The sequence below is a fragment of the Myxocyprinus asiaticus genome, chromosome 34 (assembly GCF_019703515.2).
Source record: "Myxocyprinus asiaticus isolate MX2 ecotype Aquarium Trade chromosome 34, UBuf_Myxa_2, whole genome shotgun sequence".
Lineage (NCBI taxonomy): Eukaryota > Metazoa > Chordata > Actinopteri > Cypriniformes > Catostomidae > Myxocyprinus > Myxocyprinus asiaticus.
Genome location: NC_059377.1, coordinates 9,340,703 through 9,362,154, shown reverse-complemented (window position 1 = coordinate 9,362,154; position 21,452 = coordinate 9,340,703). Strand labels below are relative to the sequence as shown.

Here is a 21,452-nt window from a genome sequence, read left to right as displayed (position 1 = left end):
AATTCAATGACATTCAAAATCGCTAAATATGCTTCTCATCTGCCGCGCGCATCTGTATTTCACGTGAATGTGGCGTGTGCTATCTCTGGAGCACACGTGCGTGCAACTCCAGCAGGCTTCCTGATATTTGTGCTCCACAGACAGGAGAGTGCAGAGCCGGATAACTTGTGCTACTCAATTATTTTTGATCCAGTAAAAACCCTAATGGAGAGACAACTACACAGAACAGGACGACTTCCAAACAAGTCATGAAAATGAAGAGGAACGCATTAGTAAAACAGGTGTGACATCTGTGCTGTGGGTTCTCAGAAGGCGACACAGAGCAGAAAGATGTAATCTGCAAACTGTGTTACACGATGATAATCACTCGTAATAGAAGTCATATGTTTTAGCATCTCAAAATGAAGCACGATAAAGAATATTATGAAAGCCAAAAGATGCACTCTGCATTAATTCGGTCAAAATTGTTTTTTATTTTTTTATTTTTTTATTTACTTATGTATTATTTTCTTTGTTGCATTGCATTGAAGGTCTTGAGTTTACAACATCATACCGATATGTGGCATAATGTGAAATGTAGCTTTTTGGTAAGGTTGAGTTTTAAAAGCAAGCTGAGTTTTTACTTTGACTATATTTGCATTTGAAGTTTCTAAATGTAGGCATTACAATATTGTTATTTAATATATAAACCAATTTTAATAGATTGTCCAGAACACTTTTACTATATCGTGATATGTATCGTTAACGTGATGTAAAATTACTCATATCTTGATATAAGATTTTGGTCATATCGCCCACCCCTATTTAAGGCATATAAATGAACCAGTTAAAATAAACGATTACCTTATATTTAGCGTTAGGAACTCATATTCATTATAGTAAATCGGTTCTTTCGGACAGTTCATGTAAATGAACTAGTTCACATAAATGATTCACTTGAGCCCCTGCGCAGCCTTACACTCAAAAAAATATATATATTCTTGCAAGTAATTTATTTAATTAAAATGAACGAAAGCAACACAATTCTAGAACATTTTATCACATCTTGATTTCATTGCATTCTATCCATTTAAATTTGGGACTACATGAATAGTTTTTGTGGTGTTAATTTATTATTGATGAGGCTGGTGGCTATTTGATGGTCCAAAAGTCATCTTTAGGCAAATCTATAAGTTGGTGTAAGAAACAAATCGATAATTAAAATTTGATTAACTTCCTGACAGCAATCGACCCATCATGGAGCTGTTGTGTGACGTAAGCGCAATGGCGCGTTCCCGCGAGAAGTCGGAAGCGTGCGCTTTGTATACAACAGAGGAACGAACGTCATGCAAGAGTTCGGTCATTTCAAACATCAATCCAGCACTGGTCAGAAGTAACTATTTAAAGTTAAAAAAGTTTTAATTATCGATTTGTTACACCAACTTATAGATTTGCTTCAGAAGACATCCACTGATCGACTGGAGTCGTGTGGATTACTTTTATGCTGCCTAAATATGTCTTTTGGACCATCAAATAGCCAGCAGTCTGATGGTACCCGTTTACTTGCATTGTATGGACAAACAGAGCTGAAATGTGCTTATAAAAATCTTCAATTCGGTTCTGCTGAAGAAGGAAAGTCATACACATTCAAAGATGGTTTAAAGGTGAGTCAATCATGAGAGGATTTTCATTTTTGGGTGAACTAACCCTTTAATTTTGTGTTTTTTTAAAGAGTAGCTTGAATGCTGTTTAACTACTTAAATTTATGAGTAGCTTGGGAAGCTACAGTTTCAAAGTAGCTTTCCCAACACTGGTTACAACACGCAACCACTATTGGCTTATCATTGACATCAAACCTGGCGTAACACGTCTTTGTGGGCCATATTTGAATACACGACCACGAATGAGATGTCATAGAGTAGCTACAGTAATGAGAGCTGCTGCAGAGGAAAGATTTTCAGTGAATAACAACTTACATTTTGGTGTGTTCCTCACGCAAAGCTATTTCATATTTTCTTAAGGCTTTTTTTGGTGATTTTTGGAGCTTGAGCCCTTTCACTTTTATTGTATGGAAAAGAGCAGCATGAACAATCTGCCCAACAGCTCCATTTGTGTTCCACGCAAAATTATACAGGTTTGGACAACATGTGGGTGAGTAAATGCTGAGAGAATTTACATAATTGTGCTTTGGACATACACACCTGTCCATCATAACGCCCCCTTCCAATGTCTGCACACATACTACATATGGCAGCTCATCTGTCACACATTTTTGTAAGTGTTATTTCTTCAAGAAGAGTCTTGCAGTCAGCTGTGTGCGTTAAGACTTCAGTGATCTCCTGACCTGTGGGACTACTTTACTTGCCGTAACAACAGATCTGCGGTGGTGTGCACTGATGGCTGCCGTAGGTTCCGTGATTGCATGTATGGAACTATCTGTGTCCTGGGAATCTTCACTGTTCTGGGATTTAGTGCTGTCCTGGAAATCGGGCTTGTGTCTGGAGGCCCGACTCTGTTCCTCTTTAAGCTCCACGTAGGAGCGCGAGAAAGTGTGAAATATAGATGTGACTGGGAATGCCATGAGCAGGATTCCGCTCAAGATGCTGCTGAGTGCAACCACCTGACCCGGAATACTGCGAGGAACCATGTCCCCATATCCAACTGTCGTCATGGAGATCACAGCCCACCAGTAACTCCCGGGGATACTGGTGAACTCCTGCTTGGCGCCCATCTCGCTCTCTGCCAGGAAGACCAGTGGCGAGAACAACGCCATGGCCACGCACAGGAAAAGCAGAAGCAATCCGAACTCACGAGTGCAGCGGCGTACCGTCAGTCCCAGCGTCTGCAGGCCTAAAGAGTGCCGGGCTAAACGCATTACGTAGAAGATTCGCAATGCTCGAAGAACTCTCAGGACCAATCCGACCTTCTCCAGGTAGTTGTTCCCTGAGCCAGTGGGCCGGTCGTTGACAGACAGTGAGTCTACGATCAGGGTGATGTAGTAGGGCAGGATGGCCACCACGTCAATGATGTTGAGGGGTGTGCGCAAGAAAGTGCACTTGCTCTCCGTCTGGATGAACCGTAGCAGGAACTCCAGGGAGAACCAGCCCACACAAACTGTTTCCAGCACAAAGATGTTGTAGCACCTCTGCGAGCACTCACCCTGTAGGAGAAAACACGCATAGGTCAAGGTCAACGTATGGATCCCTTACAGACTGTTTCACATTTTATTGCACCTTTGAAGTAATCAACTCTATTCTCCAAATTTGTACAGCTGAAATATTGCACTTGATTTTAGAGTAAATGCACTTATGTCTGGGCACATCTTCATTGTCTAGGCAATGCAACATCATAAAGATAAAGAAATGTTCCATGAATGTTGGAAACAAGGTTCATGGGAGACAAGTCAGGGCATATTATCGCAAGCTCTTTCGACATTTAATCATGTGCAGGATATGAGTAACAGACATCTATAATTCAGTTTTCACTAGTTTAAATGATCATTTTTGATAACAGCAATGGAATTTTTACTAGTGAAAATGCTCATCATATCAGTAATTAGATTTGCCACTAGTAAAAACATTTATTCTTGATCTCGAAAATGGCATCATTACTTACGTAAATATCCACTGATATACAAAAGTAACTTGTAAAAAACATAGTAATCAATAATTGTATTTTTTTACCAGTAGAATTTCACAATGATCTGTTATTCAATCCTGTTCAAAATGTAATAACAGATATTTATAATTAATTTCTTAGTTGAAATTCCAAATACACATATCAACCATGTACTTCTTACCAGTAAAAATGATCTTTTTTGAATGAATATTTAATATGAATAATTACATTGTAACAAGGGCAAATGTCTATTCCTGATGTCAACAACTGAATTACAACTAGTAAAAATGCAAATTTTTTATGATGTAATTTGGTTTTCACAAGTGGCAATGTTAATTCCAGATATAAATAATGTGACTGTAACTAGTTAGTAATTTAATTCAGATATCCGAAATTAACATTTTGAGTGGAGAATTAGTGGAGAAATGTTTTTTTTTCTTTTTTCTTTTTTTTTCAGCATTTCAAAAATTATAATTTTTACTAGTTATAATTACATTTTCATATCAGGAATAGATATTTCTACTAGTAACAATGTAATTACTGATATCAAAAGTGATAATTTTTACTATGAAGAAAGAAGAAACTGCTGATATGTATATTTGGAACAAATACAAAATTGTAACTGCATTTTCAACAGGAGTGTTCTACTAGTGAAAATGCAGTTACAGATATAAAAAAAAATACAGCTTCTGTACAGCTACAATTAAAATTCCATTTTTTATATAAAAAATAGGTATTTCTGCAAATTACGTAATTTTTTATATCAGGGATTTTCATTTTTAGAAGCGCAAATGTAATTACTGATATAAAGATTAGCATTTTTACTTATAGTAATTCCATTGTTGAGCTCAAGAATGCGCATTTAAAGGGATAGTTAACCCGACAGTGAAAATTCTCTTATCATTTACTCACCCTCATGCCATCCCAGACTTTCTTTTTCAGCAGAACACATTTGAAGAAAAACAGAAAAATATCTCATCTCAGATAGTCCTTAAAATGCAAGTGGATGGTGATCCAACCTTTGAATCTCCTAAAAGAACAAACAATCAGCATAAACATCTATATGACTCCACTGGTTAAATGAATGTCTTCTAAAGTGAAACGATTGCTTTTGCTGTGAAAAAGATCAATATTTAATTACCTTTTAACTATAAATTATCGTTTCCGGTCAGCAGCCGTAATCACATTCACAAAAGGGGGAGAAGTTCACGTGCACTCGAGTGATGTATTCGCGTTGGCATGTTATGAATGTAATCTCATGTTTTTTAATCGGTTTAGACATCCAGGATGAGCAAACAAACACCCCATTCTTCCGGGTGTGTCGCATGTGCGTCTGTTCTCGCGTGAATGTGCCAACACTATTTCGTCACACAAGCGTACTGCTGCTGACCGGAAGCAATGATTTATAGTTAAAAGGTCATTAAATATTGATCCTTTTCGCAGCAAAAGCGATTGTTTCACTTTAGAAGACATTAATTTAACAAGTGGAGTCATATAGATGTTTATGCTGACTGTCTGTTCTTTTTGGGGCTTCAAAGATCTAATCACCATCCACTTGCATTTTAAGGACCTACAGAGCTATTTTTCTATTTCTTCAAATGTGCTCTGATGAAGACAGAAAGTCATACACATCTGGGATGGCATGATGGTGAGTAAATGATGAGAGAATTTTCCTTTTTGGGTGAACTAATCTTTTAACTAGTGAAAATTGAATTATAGATATCTATATAACATATCCTGCACATGATTAACTTCTAAAGGGCTCGCGATACACAGTAACTACACATTTTGTCCAAATTAAAGCTGAAGTATGTAATTTCTGCAACACTACTGAAAAAACACACACAAAAAAACAATGTTTTCAAAACAGCTCGATGAATACATCCTTGCCTGCATTTGTTTAAACAGTCAGTCAGTCCCGCCCCCAACTCATGCCATTGGCTGAATAACGTTGTTGGGTCACTCAAAACAAACACAGGATTTTTTTAAGATGCAGTGTTCACAATTTTCAAGAACATTAACCTACAGTATGTATGGCTTAATTATAGTTGTCTCTGCATATTAAGCTGGGATAGGAGAAAATATTATAACACTGAAAAAGTTACATACTTCAGCTTTAATTATGACCATAATCAAATCTCTTTGACTGTTGATCTGTCCTGTGTCAGACGAGTGTGCCTCAACTATGCTCAGATTCAGAGAAAATAGAGTGAGACTTTTGTAAAATCCACATCAGACAGGGCAATCTCTCTCTCTCTCTCTCTCTCTCTCTCTCTCTATATATTTATTGTTGTCGTAGTTACTGTGTTTTGGCTTTGCAGAGCAGTATATGTCCATTTAATTTAAAAAACATTGATATTAATAGGGAGTTTGTTCTCCCTAACAGCTTGCAATATTTTTTTAAGGCAACTCTAAAGGAGTTATAATTGTGCAACTATACAGGAGGCAACAATGAATGCACACTTTAGAAATGTGGCCTGAATAGAAGGCTAGAAAGAGAAAAGCTTTTAAGCCTCGAGTTTGCTCAAAGGCATCTTAGAGACTCAAGAGTATAGATGGAGATTCTGTAGTCTGGGCATCAGTGCTATAAACACTATGTTTTGAGCAAACCTAACACAGCTCAATGCATTGAGAATACCCCCGCAGTGAGAAGCAGTGGTAGCAGCATCATACTTTGGAGATTTTAGTTTACTGCGGCAGACAAAGATGAGACACTGATCCAATTGAGCATCTGTGGAATGACTTAAAAAGTGCTGTTCCAACTTCATGACTTACCCAAAGCAGTTCACAACTGCAACTGTTGCCAATTGGTCAACCAATCAAATAGTAATATATTTGGTAACACTTTACATTAATGCTCCCTTTGTTGAGGGTTTATAAAGGGGTTCATTAATGACTTATAATTCATTTACAAATGCATTATAAATATTTGATACGCATTTATAAAAACATGCATAAAAATGGTGAATTTCATGCAATACCTGCCAAATAGTGAGCCATTTTACCTCATGTTTTAAATGCTTAACACTTATTTACCTTAATGTAAAGTAGACACATATGAAGCATTTATCAAGGAAATGCAAACATTAGAAATCCATGTACATAAAGTTCAGTTTGGTTTAATGGTTATCGAGCTTTATTATATGATTTATGCTATGAATGAGCATGAAGAGTTGAAAAGTGTTTTTGCAGAGGACTTTAGGTAACAAAGACTAGACACCACACCACTTTCAGTAGACACCTTTCTTTTGACAACAGCATGACAAGGAAAGTGACAACACAAGTGAGTCAAGATATTACAGTAATGAATATAAACACAAAGCAATCTTTAGCTAAATGGCATAATCCCTCTTTATAATCTCACTATAATAATCTATTTTTGCTGTATTGTGACAGAAAATCATGAATTAGGGCACTTTATGTTTTAAATACAAGTATGAATAAGTGTATTTATTAAGCATTTATAACATGTAAATTAAAACTCACTATTTGGCAAGTATTGGATGAAAGTTGCCATTTTTAATATAAATATAAATAAATAATGAAATATTAATATGTAAATAATTTATAATGCATTTATAATTGAGTTATTACTCATTAATGAATGACTTTAAAAACACAACAAATTAATGTAAAGTGTTACGATATATTGCTTTAAGGTGAAGGGTGTAATTTTTAGTAATTTGGTAAAAGTGTCTTTTTTACACATTGCAACATGGCAAATTAGAAAATGTTCAAATTGCACAAACAAAATTTGAGAGCTATGGTGGAGGGGAAGATTTTTCAGTGAATGCTGACTTTTCAAACAAGTGACTTTTCAGTCTGCTCAATACACAAAGCTATCGATTGACTTTGGAAGGCTTGAAATATAACACACAATCATATGGAATACTGTTATGGTGCTTTTGCCTGATATCTCCCGTTGTTATTCATGGAAGAAAGAAAGTCATACGGGTTTGGAACAACACAAGGGTGAGTAAATGATGACAGGATTTTTATCTTATGGTGAAATATCCCTTTAATACATTATCACCAAGGCAGAACAATTATAAATGCAAAGCTGCAAACTGATTAGATCAAACTGCCATTTCTGCTTAATGGGAATGTCAAGAATTCCTCATCGGAATTTCAAGTCATACTTGAGCTGTTTGACACATCATACTGTTTCTGAGGGAATAGACTTGTACAACCCTGCAGGTCATATTTAATTAACAAATACTTTGGGGGCAAAAATAATCAATCCACTCTGCCTTGAGTGAAACTTATTAATGAGCTTCATCCAGACAAATATGTTTTTCCTTCACAGATCAGACAGGCAGTTAGAAAACAATGTCTAATTTATAAAAAGCTTCATTTTCCTTATGAAACCTACATGAACCCCAGCTTCTTCTGAAATAATAAATTTTTCTGCAAGCAATTAATGAATTCATTAATATTTTAAGGTATAATTACATGTGGTTATTGCCTCATAATGAAACAACAGCTATCTGATTGAATGGATTTTTTTGCTGTTATTTGTGAAGTCTTTAATTGCGAGCCAAAATGCATACATTTAAAGGCAGAGATTACCCAAAAAGAAACTTCTGTCATGATTTATTCACCCTCATGGCATTTTTCCCTCTGAGTAATATAAAAGGAGATGTTTAGCAGAATGTCCTAGCTGATCTTTTCCATAAAATGAAAGTGAATGGGGACTCACACTGTCAAGTTCCAAAAAGGACAATACAGCACAATACTTGGCATGGCATGAATTAGTTTTACATGTTACATATTTTTGCGGTTTCTGAGAAAATGTTATCATACAAACAGATCAACAGTTATTTCCTCTGACCTTTCTACAGACACATTTGGCGCAAGGTAACATGGAAACAATCAGCTAGACATCGGCATCATGTTTGTGTGTTTGAGCTATATAAACAGCATGGTTGTGCACCATTTAGAATTGAATTAAGAATGCCTTTAAAGGAGTCGCGTTGTGCCATGCGAGGGACGGATGTGTGAACGGCGAGCTCTGCGGACTTTGCTAGTTTGAATACTTTTTGTGTCATAAACCGGTGAGATTCAATAACCGATGTGACCCTGTTCCATAACTGTTCTAAGATGACAATATGTCAAAGAATTCAAAATCCTCGGGCTCTGGAGACATTAAAAGACACTTACGTGCTCAAGCTGACACCCCTGACAGGGCCACAGACCGGGGACTCAGTTTGGACAGTGCGGCGGCAAAGATTCAGTGCCAACTGTCGAGCATGTCGACAATGCTGGCGAAGGTCGTTGCTGACTTGGAGGATCTTGCTGTAATACGTTGATCGATTATCTGGAGTCATCAGAGAGGGAATTAGCTGCTAACCTGCTAGTGACCAAGACAGACTTGAAGCGCGTTTGGGAAAAGTTGGAAGACTTTGAGAATCGTAACCGGTGAAACAATGTCCGAATTGTTGGAATTCCTGAGCATGAAGAAGGTTGCGATATGGTGAAATTCCTAGATGAGCTCTTCCCGAGTCTGCTCGACATAACAGGCCATAAGCTGGAAATCGAGCGAGCTCACAAAGTTCGCTCGGAGATCCACTGAGGGAGACAGGCCCCAATCATTTCTGGCCAAATTTCTGAGATCATCAGATAAAGATTTTGTGTTACGTGAGGCGAGGAGTAAAGGAAAGCTTTCTTGGAAAAAACGCAGCATTTTTTTGTTCCCAGACTTTATGAATTCGACAAGAGAGAAACGTGATCCATTCAAGGAATGCAAGAAACTCTTACATCAACAGAAGGTCGCTTTTGCACTGATGTTAACAGCCACACTGAGAATAGATACTAAGGATGGCCGCAGAATATTTACATGCCTACAGCAAGCGATGTCCTTCATAAAGTCAATGGAATGAGTAAGTTATTGTGTGACACTGTCTATGCAACCGAGTGGACCTGACTCACTGAATATTCACTTGACCGTCAGAGGAAACTGGGTGCCTTCTTTGTTTCTTTTTGTGCTGGTTCCGCCTAGCAGCTGGGGTTTGTTTTGTGGAATAACACTCCTTCGGGACAGTTTGTGGATGTATCTGCATGTTCTTTGTGCTTTGTGGGGAGTCATTACATTGATAAGTAAGAATCTACAATTCAAATGTCTCAAACAGACCAAAGATAAATTAGGAAGAGTCATTATTGTTTTAGCAGAATTTCAGGGGCAAAGGTTGATTTTGGCTAATATTTACGCACCTAATGCTGATGATCAGGGCTTTTTTATAGATCTTGAAGGGATGTTGCAAGCCGCTGGCACCCCTCATGATATAATATTGGGAGGAGACTTTAATCTTTTGATGGACTCAGTCCTTGATCATAGTGAAGCAAAAGTGTGTAAGCCCCCTAGAGCAACATTGACGCTTCACAGGATGTGTAAAAATCTTGGGCTTACAGATATTTGGAGATTTTTGAAGCCATCTGGTAGGGACTATACATTTTTTTCATCAGTCCATATGATTTATTGTAGAATAGATTTTATATTGATATCTAAGTCCCTCATTTCTTCTGTTGTTGACTGCACAATTGGAAACATTTTAGGATGTGTTCACACTTGGCAGGTTTGGTTTGATTAAAACGAACTCTGGTGCGATTGCTCTGTTAGTGCGGTTCATTTGAACAAGTGTGAACGCTGCCATCCAAACCTTGGTGCGCACCAAACAAGCGGACTGAGACCGCCTGAATAGTGGGTCTCGGTCCGCTTCCAAATGAACTCTGGTGTGGTTCGATTGATATATGAACGTAACATGGACCAAAGATGTCTAAACAGACCAAAAATAGGAAGTAATTTGCTTAATACTGACCTCAAGCATACCTGGTTCTTCTCATCATAGGAGCTATGTTGCCCATTACAGCTCGGTACAGGCGTCGAACCGCTATAAGCCGTCCTTGCAGCATATCTTTGTTTGTGTGTGCAACAGAGGAATTCCTGGTGCTGCTTTGACTCCTTTACACATTTTATTAGCTCTTCATTTGTTCTCAGCTGGTAAAAATACCAACATAAATACATATATAAATTTAACGAGCGCATTTCACCCAGCAGCCAGCATTGTTTTGGATGTTCGGCAAGTTCCGTCACAAAATATACGTCATAAAATCTGTCCAATCAGGTTGTGATTTTTTCCTGATGCCATTTGTTTTGTAGCTTTAGGTTCTGTGTTAAAAAATGCCAGTGTGAACGATAAGCGAACCAGGACTAAATGTATCGTTTTCTTTTTTGGTCCAGACCAAGAGGACCAAGAGAACCGAACTACAAGTGTGAACACACCCTAAGTCTCAGATCACGCCCTGGTGAGTTTAAAGGTGTTGCCACATATGGAGAAAAATAAATCATATACTTGGCAATTTAACGTATCCCTTTTGCAAAATCCTGAATTTCAACAAATGTTAACGGCCGAAATCAATGTTTATATGGAGACCAACTGGTCCTCAGTATCCTCTGTGGGTGTGGCTTGGGAGGTACTTAAGGTGGTTCTTAGGGGCCAGATCATGCAGTATGCCTCATTCATCAAAAAATCCAAAGCACGAGAACTCGTGGAGTTGGAAGGGAATATTAAAAGTGCTGAGGCAGAGCTGAAGCGCAGAATATCATCTGATGGCCTAAGAGAATTAGCCCAATTGAAATACAGATATATTACTATTTTGTCACGGAAGGTGGAGTTTTGTCTATTAAGGGCATGATGGGGTGGGGGGGCACATAAATGTTAAAATTTATTCCGTGTATTCTTGTGCTGTTTGTTCAAATTTTTATATGGAACCAATAAAAAAATTGTTAATAACAAAAAGAATGCCTTTAAAATTACAACTCCTGAATTTGAATTGATGTCGAATTGACGTAGCAAACAGGATTAAGAATTGTGATTCGAATTTGAATTAAAGGAAGTAGAATTAAAATGAAATTAAATTTAAAGAGATTCACATACAGTGGCAAGAAAAAGTATGTGAACCCTTTGGAATTACCTGCATTTACAGTATGTATAAATTTGTCTTAAAATCTGGTTTGATCTGTGGGCCTGGGTAGCTAAGCGAGTAAAGACGCTGACTATCACCCCTGGAGTCGCAAGTTCGAATCCAGGGCATGCTGAGTGACTCCAGCCAGGTCTCCTAAGCAACCAAACTGGCCCGGTTGCTAGGGAGGGTAGAGTCACATGGGGTAACCTCCTCGTGGTCGCTATAATGTGGTTCTCGCTCTCGGTGGGGCGTGTGGTGAGTTGTGTGTGGATGCCGTGGAGAATAGCATGAAGCCTCCACACACGCTATGTCTCCGTGGTAACGCGCTCAACAAGCTAGGTGATAAGATGCGCGCATTGATGGTCTCAGACACTAAGGCAACTGAGATTCGTCCTCCGCCACCTGGATTGAGGTGAGTCACTACGCCACTACAAGGACTTAGAGCGCATTGGGAATTGGGCATTCCAAATTGGGGAGAAAAGGGTAGAAAAAATCTGGTTTGATCTTCATTTAAGTTACAATAATGAACAAACACAATCTGTTTGAACTAATTACACACAATTTTTGTTATTATTATTCTTGTACATATTGAATACATCATTCAAATATTCACAGTGTAGGTTGGAAAAAGTATGTGAACCTCTAGGCTAATGTTGTTGTAAAGTCAACAAAAGCTAATTAGAGTCAGGAGTTGGCAGTCAATTAATGAAACAAGATTGGAGGTGTAGGTTAGAGTGACTTTGACTCATAAAAAGCACTCAAACATTCTGAGTTTGCTATTCACAAGAAGCATCTGACCCTGACGTGGTTCATGCATCGCAAAAAAGAGATCTCAGAATACCTACGTTCAAGAATTGTTGCTTTTCATAAAGCTGGAAAGAGTAACAAAGTTATCTTGAAGAGCTTAGATATTCATCTGACCACAGTTAGACAAACTGTCTATAAATGGAGACAATTTAGTACTGTGGCTACTCTCCCTAGAAGTGGCCATCCAGCCAAGATGACTCAAAGGGCACACCACAGAATTCTCAATGAGGTAATAAGAACCCTAGAGTGATATCTAAAGATTTGAAGGTATCATTGGAACTGGTTAACATTTCTGTTCAAGAGTCTACTATACAGAAAATATTAAACAGGCATGGTGTCCATGGCAGGCCACCATGAAGGAAGCCACTGCTTTCCAACAAAAACATTCCTGTGCACCTGAAGTTTGCCAAAGACCACCTTGACACTCCACATGCAATTGGGAAAATGTATTGTGGACTGATGAAACTAAGGTTGAATTGTTTGGGAAGAACACGCAGCACGCAGGTTAAATCACTTACTTTTTCGGGCCTGGGTAGCTCAGTGGTAAAAAACGCTGGCTAGCACCCCTGGAGTTCGCTAGTTCGAATCCCAGGGCATGCTGAGTGACTCCAGACAGGTCTCCTAATAACCAAATTGGCCCGGTTGCTAGGGAGGGTAGAGTCACATGGGGTAACCTCCTCTTGGTCACTATAATGTGGTTCGTTCTCAGTGGGGTGCGTGGTGAGTTGAGCGTGGTTGCCGCGGTGGATGGCGTGAAGCCTCCACACATGCTTTGTCTCCATGCCAACATGCTCAACAAGCCACGTGATAAGATGCACGGGTTGATGGTCTCAGACTTGGAGGCAACTGGGATTCATCCTCCGCCACCCGGATTGAGGCGAATCACTACACGACTACGAGGACTTAAGTTCTTCATTTCTGAATTTTTCCCAAACCTGGTCTTATGTGTGCATGCATATGTGTATGTATGAGTGCATTAAAGAGGAAATGCATTTGTAATCCATTAGATCCATTCTCTTAAAATGCTCTTGTTGTGGTTTTATTGTTGTGCTTTGATCAAAGCTTTTTGGACGAGGCTTATTTTTTTCACTCTCCCTCTCTTGCAAAGTAACACTGATCAAATTAAAACCAGACAATTACCCATCTGGGCAAACATGGGCTCCTGATCCTCACTGATCCCAAAACATTGCTTAATCACACTGCTGGATGAACTGAAGTGTGCGCATGAGTGGCCATAATCAGGGATGGGCTGGAAGTAAAAATTGGCCATGGAAAAATCAAGGGGGGTTGTTAATATTGAATTGCAAATGCTGTTAACAGTATTAATATTGCATATTTCTTGTTACACAGAATGCACATCTGAGAGTAAAGCATTAATTTTGAGTTGGAATGCAGATGTAAATGTACTGATATAAACAACGTTTAGCTATATTTAAACATTCTGCACAGTTTAATCAGGTAGCGCCGTTTTGTCACACTTTTTACGTTTTGGTGTTTCACATGTGCAGCAGAAAATGGCAGCGCTTAATAAATAAGAGTGTGGCAAGGATCTGACCCTTGATCATTTCACGATCCGATGGGGGTAGGGTGGCCCAGTGCTCACGTTGGCCAGTCTATCCCTGGCGATAATTAAGCATAACTGATTGGATTTGCTGATCCAGCATTTTCCCTCACAAACACAGAGAGAGAGAGAGGCCTGTAATGCATTTACTCAATATTATTTAGCATATGTTCAGTTAACTCACTTCACTACGCATTAAAAGAGATGACATGTCTCTTTCTCCTTATCTCTCCTCTTTATATACCAGGTCAAAATTAAGCATCAAACCAAAACAAGCACATTGCATCCCAAATAAGGAGATGCATCACAAAAAAGGATGCTGGGCACAAACAGGCACCAGCACAGCTCTACATTTATTAGTCCTTAAAAGGAGTCAACAAATACTTTTAAAGGTATATTCCTTCCATATAAAATTATTTTGATGGACCCAATTTATATTAGGTGTCTTTAACTACTATGTACTTATGCATTTGATACAATCAGGGTTGGGGAGTATTGGAATACTTGTAATGGGATTAAACATTTAAAATACTAAATATTAGTTGTATTCCACTACAGGAATATTAACTGTATTCCACTACAGTTACAATTTAAAATATTAATAATTTAAAAATTATATTGATTACTGAAGTGATTACTTTGCATTTTATTGTCATTTGTTTCATTTAATATTTAGACTATTCAGTTGGAAAACATTTATACATATAAATGATGCTATCCAAAGTGCATTTGAACAGCAGTGAAACACTTTCTTATGATGTGTTACATTCATACAAGTTAATACTTTTGTGAGTGAAACGGTAGATATGATGTTATTGAGGAACTTTCCCTTTGGGAGCTTAATAGAGAATCTACATAATGTTTCTACAGCTTAACAAAAAATAGTTTGACAGATGAAACATAAATCCAATAAATACACAATTACATGCCTTGTCAATGTTTTTTTTTTATTTTTATTTATTTATTTTTTTTATGCAGTTAGGGTATTTTTACAAGAAATGCTAACCAATGTAGACTTTAACAACATATAGAAAGCTACAAATAATATATTTTCTGCCTCATTCTATGAACAGAATCCACATACGATCAGAAAATGATGTCGTAGTGTTCACTCTGTGGGGTTTTGAAGTTTGGAGCAGCAGATATTGTTAACCATGTGAACATTTAGCTTCATGCTAAGCTAAAATTCTATTTCTTGCATTTACATGCATCTGTTATCAGACACGATTATATTTCATAATGAATTCTATGCCGAAAATTCACATTGGAGCATAACTTTTTTCTCTAGTAAGACCTTTGATATTAGAGCAAAGATGTACTGCAAAAAGTTTATTCTTAATGAGAATATTGTTTTTTTCTGTAAAAATATAAAAAAAATCCTTAAAACAAGGCACATTAAGAGTAGCAAAACTGCATTAGGTATTTAAGCTTTTTTCAGATATTTTTTTTAATATATATATATATATATTTATATATATGTGTGTGTATTTTCTTACTTTTTTTTACTTGTTTATAGTCAAAACAAATGAAAAAATCTACCAGTGCTGAAGAAGAAATCCAAAGTATTTAGAATACATTACTGACCTTGAGTAATCTAACGGAATACGTTACACATGACATTTTACAGCATGTATTCTGTAATCTGTAGTGGAATACTTTTTAAAAGTAACCCTCCCAACCCTGGATACAATGTACTCATCATGTACATATGTGTAGCATTGTACTTACATTTAAAGTACCTGCATTTAATTACATTTGTAGTTACACTGTTAACCTTACTCCTAATCCTTGCTTTGAATAAAGACTTGCGGCTTTTGAATAGACTCTCAGTGCAGTCTAACTGCAGTCTTGACCAACACAAAATAGGTTTTCGTTTGAAAGCTTAGAAGCTCTACTTTCCAATTCATGCAGGTATTATGAATTAAATTTTCAGACAAATCAGAAGTGTTCCGTTTTGATAATTTATTTAATAAAATTTTGCACTGTATATACAGTATTATTGCAGTCTTAAAAATATCAAACTGATCAAATAGCCATGTGTCATATGTTGATGGAAAGCTCTCAAAGAGTAGAATACAACCAGCCTACTTTTTTACTCACAGACAAAAATATAGCGAGTAATAGCTAAGTATATTTCTTTGACAATTATGTTGGTGTTGCTTGTATGCTGCGTTTTCCCTTATTACGTCATGAAAAATAAACAGAACATAAAATATAACATACCAGAGGAGGTGATTTATCATTCAAACGACCCCTCACACAAGGTAATCGGATGCATAGATCATTAGATAATCCACACGAAGCACATTGTTACATATGGCCACCAGGAGATGGTGCCAAGTAAATGACACAAACTCAGTGATGCAGACTCATTGAGTCAAAAGGCACTCATTCTGTGAAATCTACTAAATACTAAAATCATGTCTTAATGCTGTGCATACCTTTAGCCTTTGTTGTGTTTACATGTGTAATTAGTTTTTTATTTATTTACAATTATTATGTTTTATTTGTTTGGAGAGGCTTTTGGACACAAGGGGATGTTTTGGGATAAGTAATTTTTTGATCGCTTTGTTGAATCAACACAAAATTTTAATCAGATAAAGTTGACATGATTGGGAACAAAACAAAAGCAGTTTTTCGGAGCCACCTTATTTTGGCTCAGTTTTTTTGTGATTTTTCAGCAGTTTCTTAGGTTGAGAGTCCCAGAATGTATCATAATCTATATCATTAAAAAAAGTTTTCTCTACAATGATACTAAACACTTGACCCTCCTTTTTTACTTTTTGTCAAGTTATAAGCCTTTAATTTTGGGTGTGCCACTGAAACAAGAAATCTTTAAAAACACCCTCAGAGCTTAAGTATGCATGTGGATGTGCAGAGAGATGCTGATATGGTTCCTATATCTATCATATACTTATTGAATAACAGTACTATGCAAAAGTCTTAGGCACATTAGATGTTTCACATAAACATTTATCTTCTGTGTTTGTGTGTCAATAGAAAATATAAATTTTAGACTTCCAAACATTCCTTTTGCACATAGAATAGACATAGAAAAAGGAGTCCTGCAACAGATGGTATGGCCCCCACAGAGCCCAGATCTCAACATCATTGAGTCAGTCTGGGATTACATGGAGAGACAGAAGCAATTGAGACAGCATAAATAGATAGAACTGTGGCAAGTTCTCTAAGATGCTTGAAAGCTGCCGACAAACCTTGACAGTAGGAGAATTGGTGATGTTTTGAAGGCAAAGGTGATCACACCAAATATTGATTTAGTTTTTTATGTTTGCTACACTTTGTATCCACAATATTCCATGATGCTTTGTGGGCATGTGGTTGGAACTTCTGGTTAAGCATAAACAATCATTATGTCATGTACTAGCAGCATTAAAAATGACAGAAACTTGAGAACAAATAATCACAGAATTATAGCAAGGTGATATTGTTCTTCCCCACCTATCTGTTGGATGATGGCCAAGTATCGCAAATAAAAGCAGTTATTTTGTTGAGTCTTTATCCATCGATGGAAGGACCTGAGCAGACTAACCTGAAAAGCTATGTAGCCTATTAGCACCTTCACAGCTGTAAAGTTGGACATGTTTTGAGAAATAATCTGTAGATAATTATGTTTATTTCAAAGCATATTTTGAGTCTAGTCAGAACCTGAAGAGTTTGATGTACCGAGATGATGTACTTACTGCAGATACAGGGAGGTCCAGACAGTAGGATGCTCATGTATTACAGGACTCAGGTGATGAGACTGTCATGCTGCCGTTTTTCGGATAAAATACAAATATTTTGTGGGAGATGATTGTGTAGTAACAAGCTCAATCTAGCTTTATAATTGTTAGTTTACATACATAATCTCCATATCTAAATGCTTGTGACAAGGAGGAGGGTGGGGCTGGGCTGTGAGGACACACGCCCGGCCCTGAATCGGGCTAATCAGCGGGGAGGGGGATAAAGACGAGGCAGAGGCACCAGTTCAAGAGAGAGTGAGAGACAAACAAGACAGCTGTGCGTGTGTGTCTATTTGTTTGTTTACATTGATTTAAGTTGATTTATGTTATTAAAAGTTATGTTTACACATCTGGTTCCCACTTCCTCCTTGCCCTTCTTACCCCATTACATTGGTGCCGAAAATCCGGGAAGGAGGAGGGATGCGCTGTCGCGGAGTCCTCGCTGCTGCCATCCTCCAGGGGAGCAGCCACGGCCGTCTGCCTGGGGACGGAAGGATCGCTGCCGGCCGGCGAGAGTCGGAGGAACCGCTGTCGTCCGGCGAGAAAGGGGAGGAGCTGTTCCGTCTACCAGGGGTCGGAGGACTCGCTGCCATCTGCCAGAGGTCAGAGGAGTGGCAGAGGACCAGGCGACGGTGTGTCCGGGGACCGGCGAGCCAGTTTTCTTTCTCTTTCCTCTATCTCTCTCTCTCTCTGTTGCTCTGCCTCACACTTTCCCTCTCCCCTTTCCCTCCCCTCGTCTCTCCCAGGGCTTCAGAAAGGCGGGAAAGACCTGCCGGCAGGCACGGTTGGAGTCGGGCGATGGAGGAGTGTGATGAGGAGGAGGGCAGATCAGGGCTAATCAGCCGGGAGGTGGATAAAGACGAGCCGGAGGTGCCAGTTAAAGAGACAGAGAGATACATGTGGCCGCTGTGCGTGTGTTTCTATGTGTTTGTGTTTACGTTGATTTAAGTTCGTTTATGTTATAAAAGTTACATTTACTGTTCAGCCGGTTCCTGCCTCCTTACCCCGTTACAATGCTATAACCTACATGAAATGCTTTAGTGTTGACTGAACAACTGATCCTGTAGATAGTTGGAATTTATTGTTTGTGTAGGAAATAACGATGTATTAGCAGCCACACAATAAACTGTACTGTACAAAAAGAACTACATGCAATATAAAACAGTATGTATTATTAAAAGCACTATTCAAATAAATTGTATTGATACTGAATTAATGTCCACACTGTTTTCCAAATCACCCTTTTCCCTTAAGGGAAGACAAGCACATTCTGCAAAAACACTCAAAAGAAAGTGAATTGCTGGCAGGTAAAATGCAGGAAAGAGGAAAATCATAATACAATTAATTTCAAACGTGATAAAACATCTCACTACTTTACATGTCTCATCTAATAATTATGGTCTTCCACTGTAGAATTTGTCCATTCAGCATCACAGCATGAAAACAATTGAAAACATCGTCACTGCTCACAGACAGTTCAGGAAAAACACTGTTCCTTTTTATACTCAGTAATACAATTATTGCTCTGTTAGCACAATAATGCTACCGTTTATGTAATTCATTGCACTCCGTTTCTGAACATCTATTGTAGCCGGACCGTAATGGTGGATAATATAAGTAATCCCCGCTGCTGACTTCTTGCCAATAAAGTGAAAAGAGCACACAAACGAATTATTCCAAGCTTTTTCAAAAGACAATCCTTCTGTGGGCAGCCAATGGAAGAAGCAGCATCTGGGACTGGAGCGCTTTGCTTTGCAAGTGGTTACTGATCATAACATTGCTGTTTTAGATAAAACTTTAGTTTTGCTTGATTATTAGGATAACCATTAACTGTACACATTGTCCGGGAAATTTTTAAGACATCTTACAAAATTTAAAAAGCAAGAATCTAACTGCATTGCACGCAAGCAAGCAGAGACCGGCTACACACAAAACGGCAACCAATCGCACTTCCGCTAGCCAACCGGAAATTCCACCCACCTTGCGAAATACAGTGGACTCACTGAGAATATTGTGGATAAAGTTAAATGTGCACTCAAGAACTTTTGTCTATGTGTCATCTTGTACTTACACTGACATCTAGAGGCTTGGATGCAGCATCACTTAAAATCAATAGTTTTCAGTTTCAGATGCCATTGTTTTTGATTTTATCCCATTTTCTCCCAATTTGGAATGCCCAATTCCCACTACTTAGTAGGTCCTCATGGTGGTGCGGTTACTCACCTCAGTCCAGGTGACAGAGGACAAGTCTCAGTTGCCTCCGCTTCTGAGACAGTCAATCCGCGCATCTTATCACGTGGCTCGTTGTGCATGACACCGCGGAGATTCCCAGCATGTGGAGGCTCATGCTACCCTCCACGATCCACGCACAAATTACCACGTGCCCCATTGAGAGCGAGAACCACTAATCGTGACCACGAGGAGGTTACCCCATGTGACTCTACCCTCCCTAGCAACCGGGCCAATTTGGCTGCTTAGGGGACCTGGCTAGAGTCACTCAGCACGCCCTGATTCGAACTCACGACTCCAGGGGTGGTAGTCAGCGTTAATACTTGCTGAGCTACCCAGGCCCCCCTCAGATGCCATTGTTGAAATTAAGTATTCACAGTCAGCCATGATTACTTTAATCAATGAGTGAAAGTGTCAAATAACAGGACGGTTACTGAGATTAAGCGAGTAGTATAGATTAAGCTACTGTTTACAAACAAATGCTCTGCCCAGCCACTTCCGGGTTCTTTTGGTAGCCCAGAAAAGAACTCCTGTCTATGGGAGCTTCGCTCAAATTGCACTGAAACTGCCCAAAAAGTGCTGTTTGTGGGGTTTAAACACACCGTTTCCCACAGATTACTGGAGATTAGGTCTTTTTTTAAATTTCCACCAGAACGTTGCATCAGGAAAAACTCAGATTTTATATAAATGATGATATTTCACAGGTCACCGTCATTGTTATCGCATCTGCTCTATTAGACCAGAGATTATTTACTAGAGATGGGCAACTTCTATTAAAAAGGAATGGGAGAAATTGGAACGCTCAACCACGGAGCTCTGAACGGTCAACAGATGTAGAAAGGAAGTCCCGCCTAACAGTTAAAAGAGCCAATCATCTTTTAGATACAGACATCACCTGTCAATCAACTCTAGAACACGCATGCGCATTAGCAATACAAGTTGGGGAAATTGCGTGTTTTAGCGTAATATGAGGTAAAGAAGCACAATTTATGAAACCAGTATTGTCAGATTTTATTGCTGATTTGAAATATGTTCTTTGATCGTAATCTTGACCAACCGTTTTTGAGATTTTGGTCTTTCTCCATTCAAGTAGATAGGAGCTGCACTGGCATGACTGGAAATAGCCTCCTGAGAGCGTTTCAAACATGGCCGACAGTGAACTGACTTTCTAGAAAGACTTTGATTAGACACAATTGACCCGCAGCAGCTATTGGTGGATATGAACTTTTTTTTACGAAGAAATCGGGCAAACTCTGATCGCAAATGGCTGTCTTTAATTTCCAAAGAGCTGTCGCTTTGACAGATATGAGATCAAATATGATCTAATGATAATCTTATATGATCAAGACCACCATATACGATACAACGGGAGGAACGGACCCGTGAAAATTATTGCATTTATTTTGAATGCAGTAAAAAATATCGTTCTATCGAAAACGGCTTAAGTTTTAATATGGAATATGATCATATTGAAGTCAAATATTTTTATTTATTGCATGTGGGTTAATAATTTAAGCAGTTAAGACATTTTATGTCTGATGGTAGTTTTCGTT

The 21,452-nt window shown here is 38.3% G+C and overlaps 2 protein-coding genes across 2 annotated transcripts in view; both read right to left on the bottom strand.

Moving 5' to 3' along the window:
* Positions 1-21,452, bottom strand: part of LOC127424846 (septin-7) — a 184,737-nt gene that overhangs the window by 143,625 nt on the left and 19,660 nt on the right. The window lies entirely within an intron of this gene.
* The window catches only part of LOC127424842 (potassium voltage-gated channel subfamily G member 2-like), a 51,093-nt gene continuing 31,729 nt past the window's right edge, over positions 2,089-21,452 (bottom strand). The window contains exon 3 of the mRNA XM_051670318.1: positions 2,089-3,139. Within this exon, the coding sequence (XP_051526278.1) occupies positions 2,300-3,139 (840 nt within the window). The 3' untranslated portion in view covers positions 2,089-2,299. The remainder of the gene's footprint in view (positions 3,140-21,452) is intronic.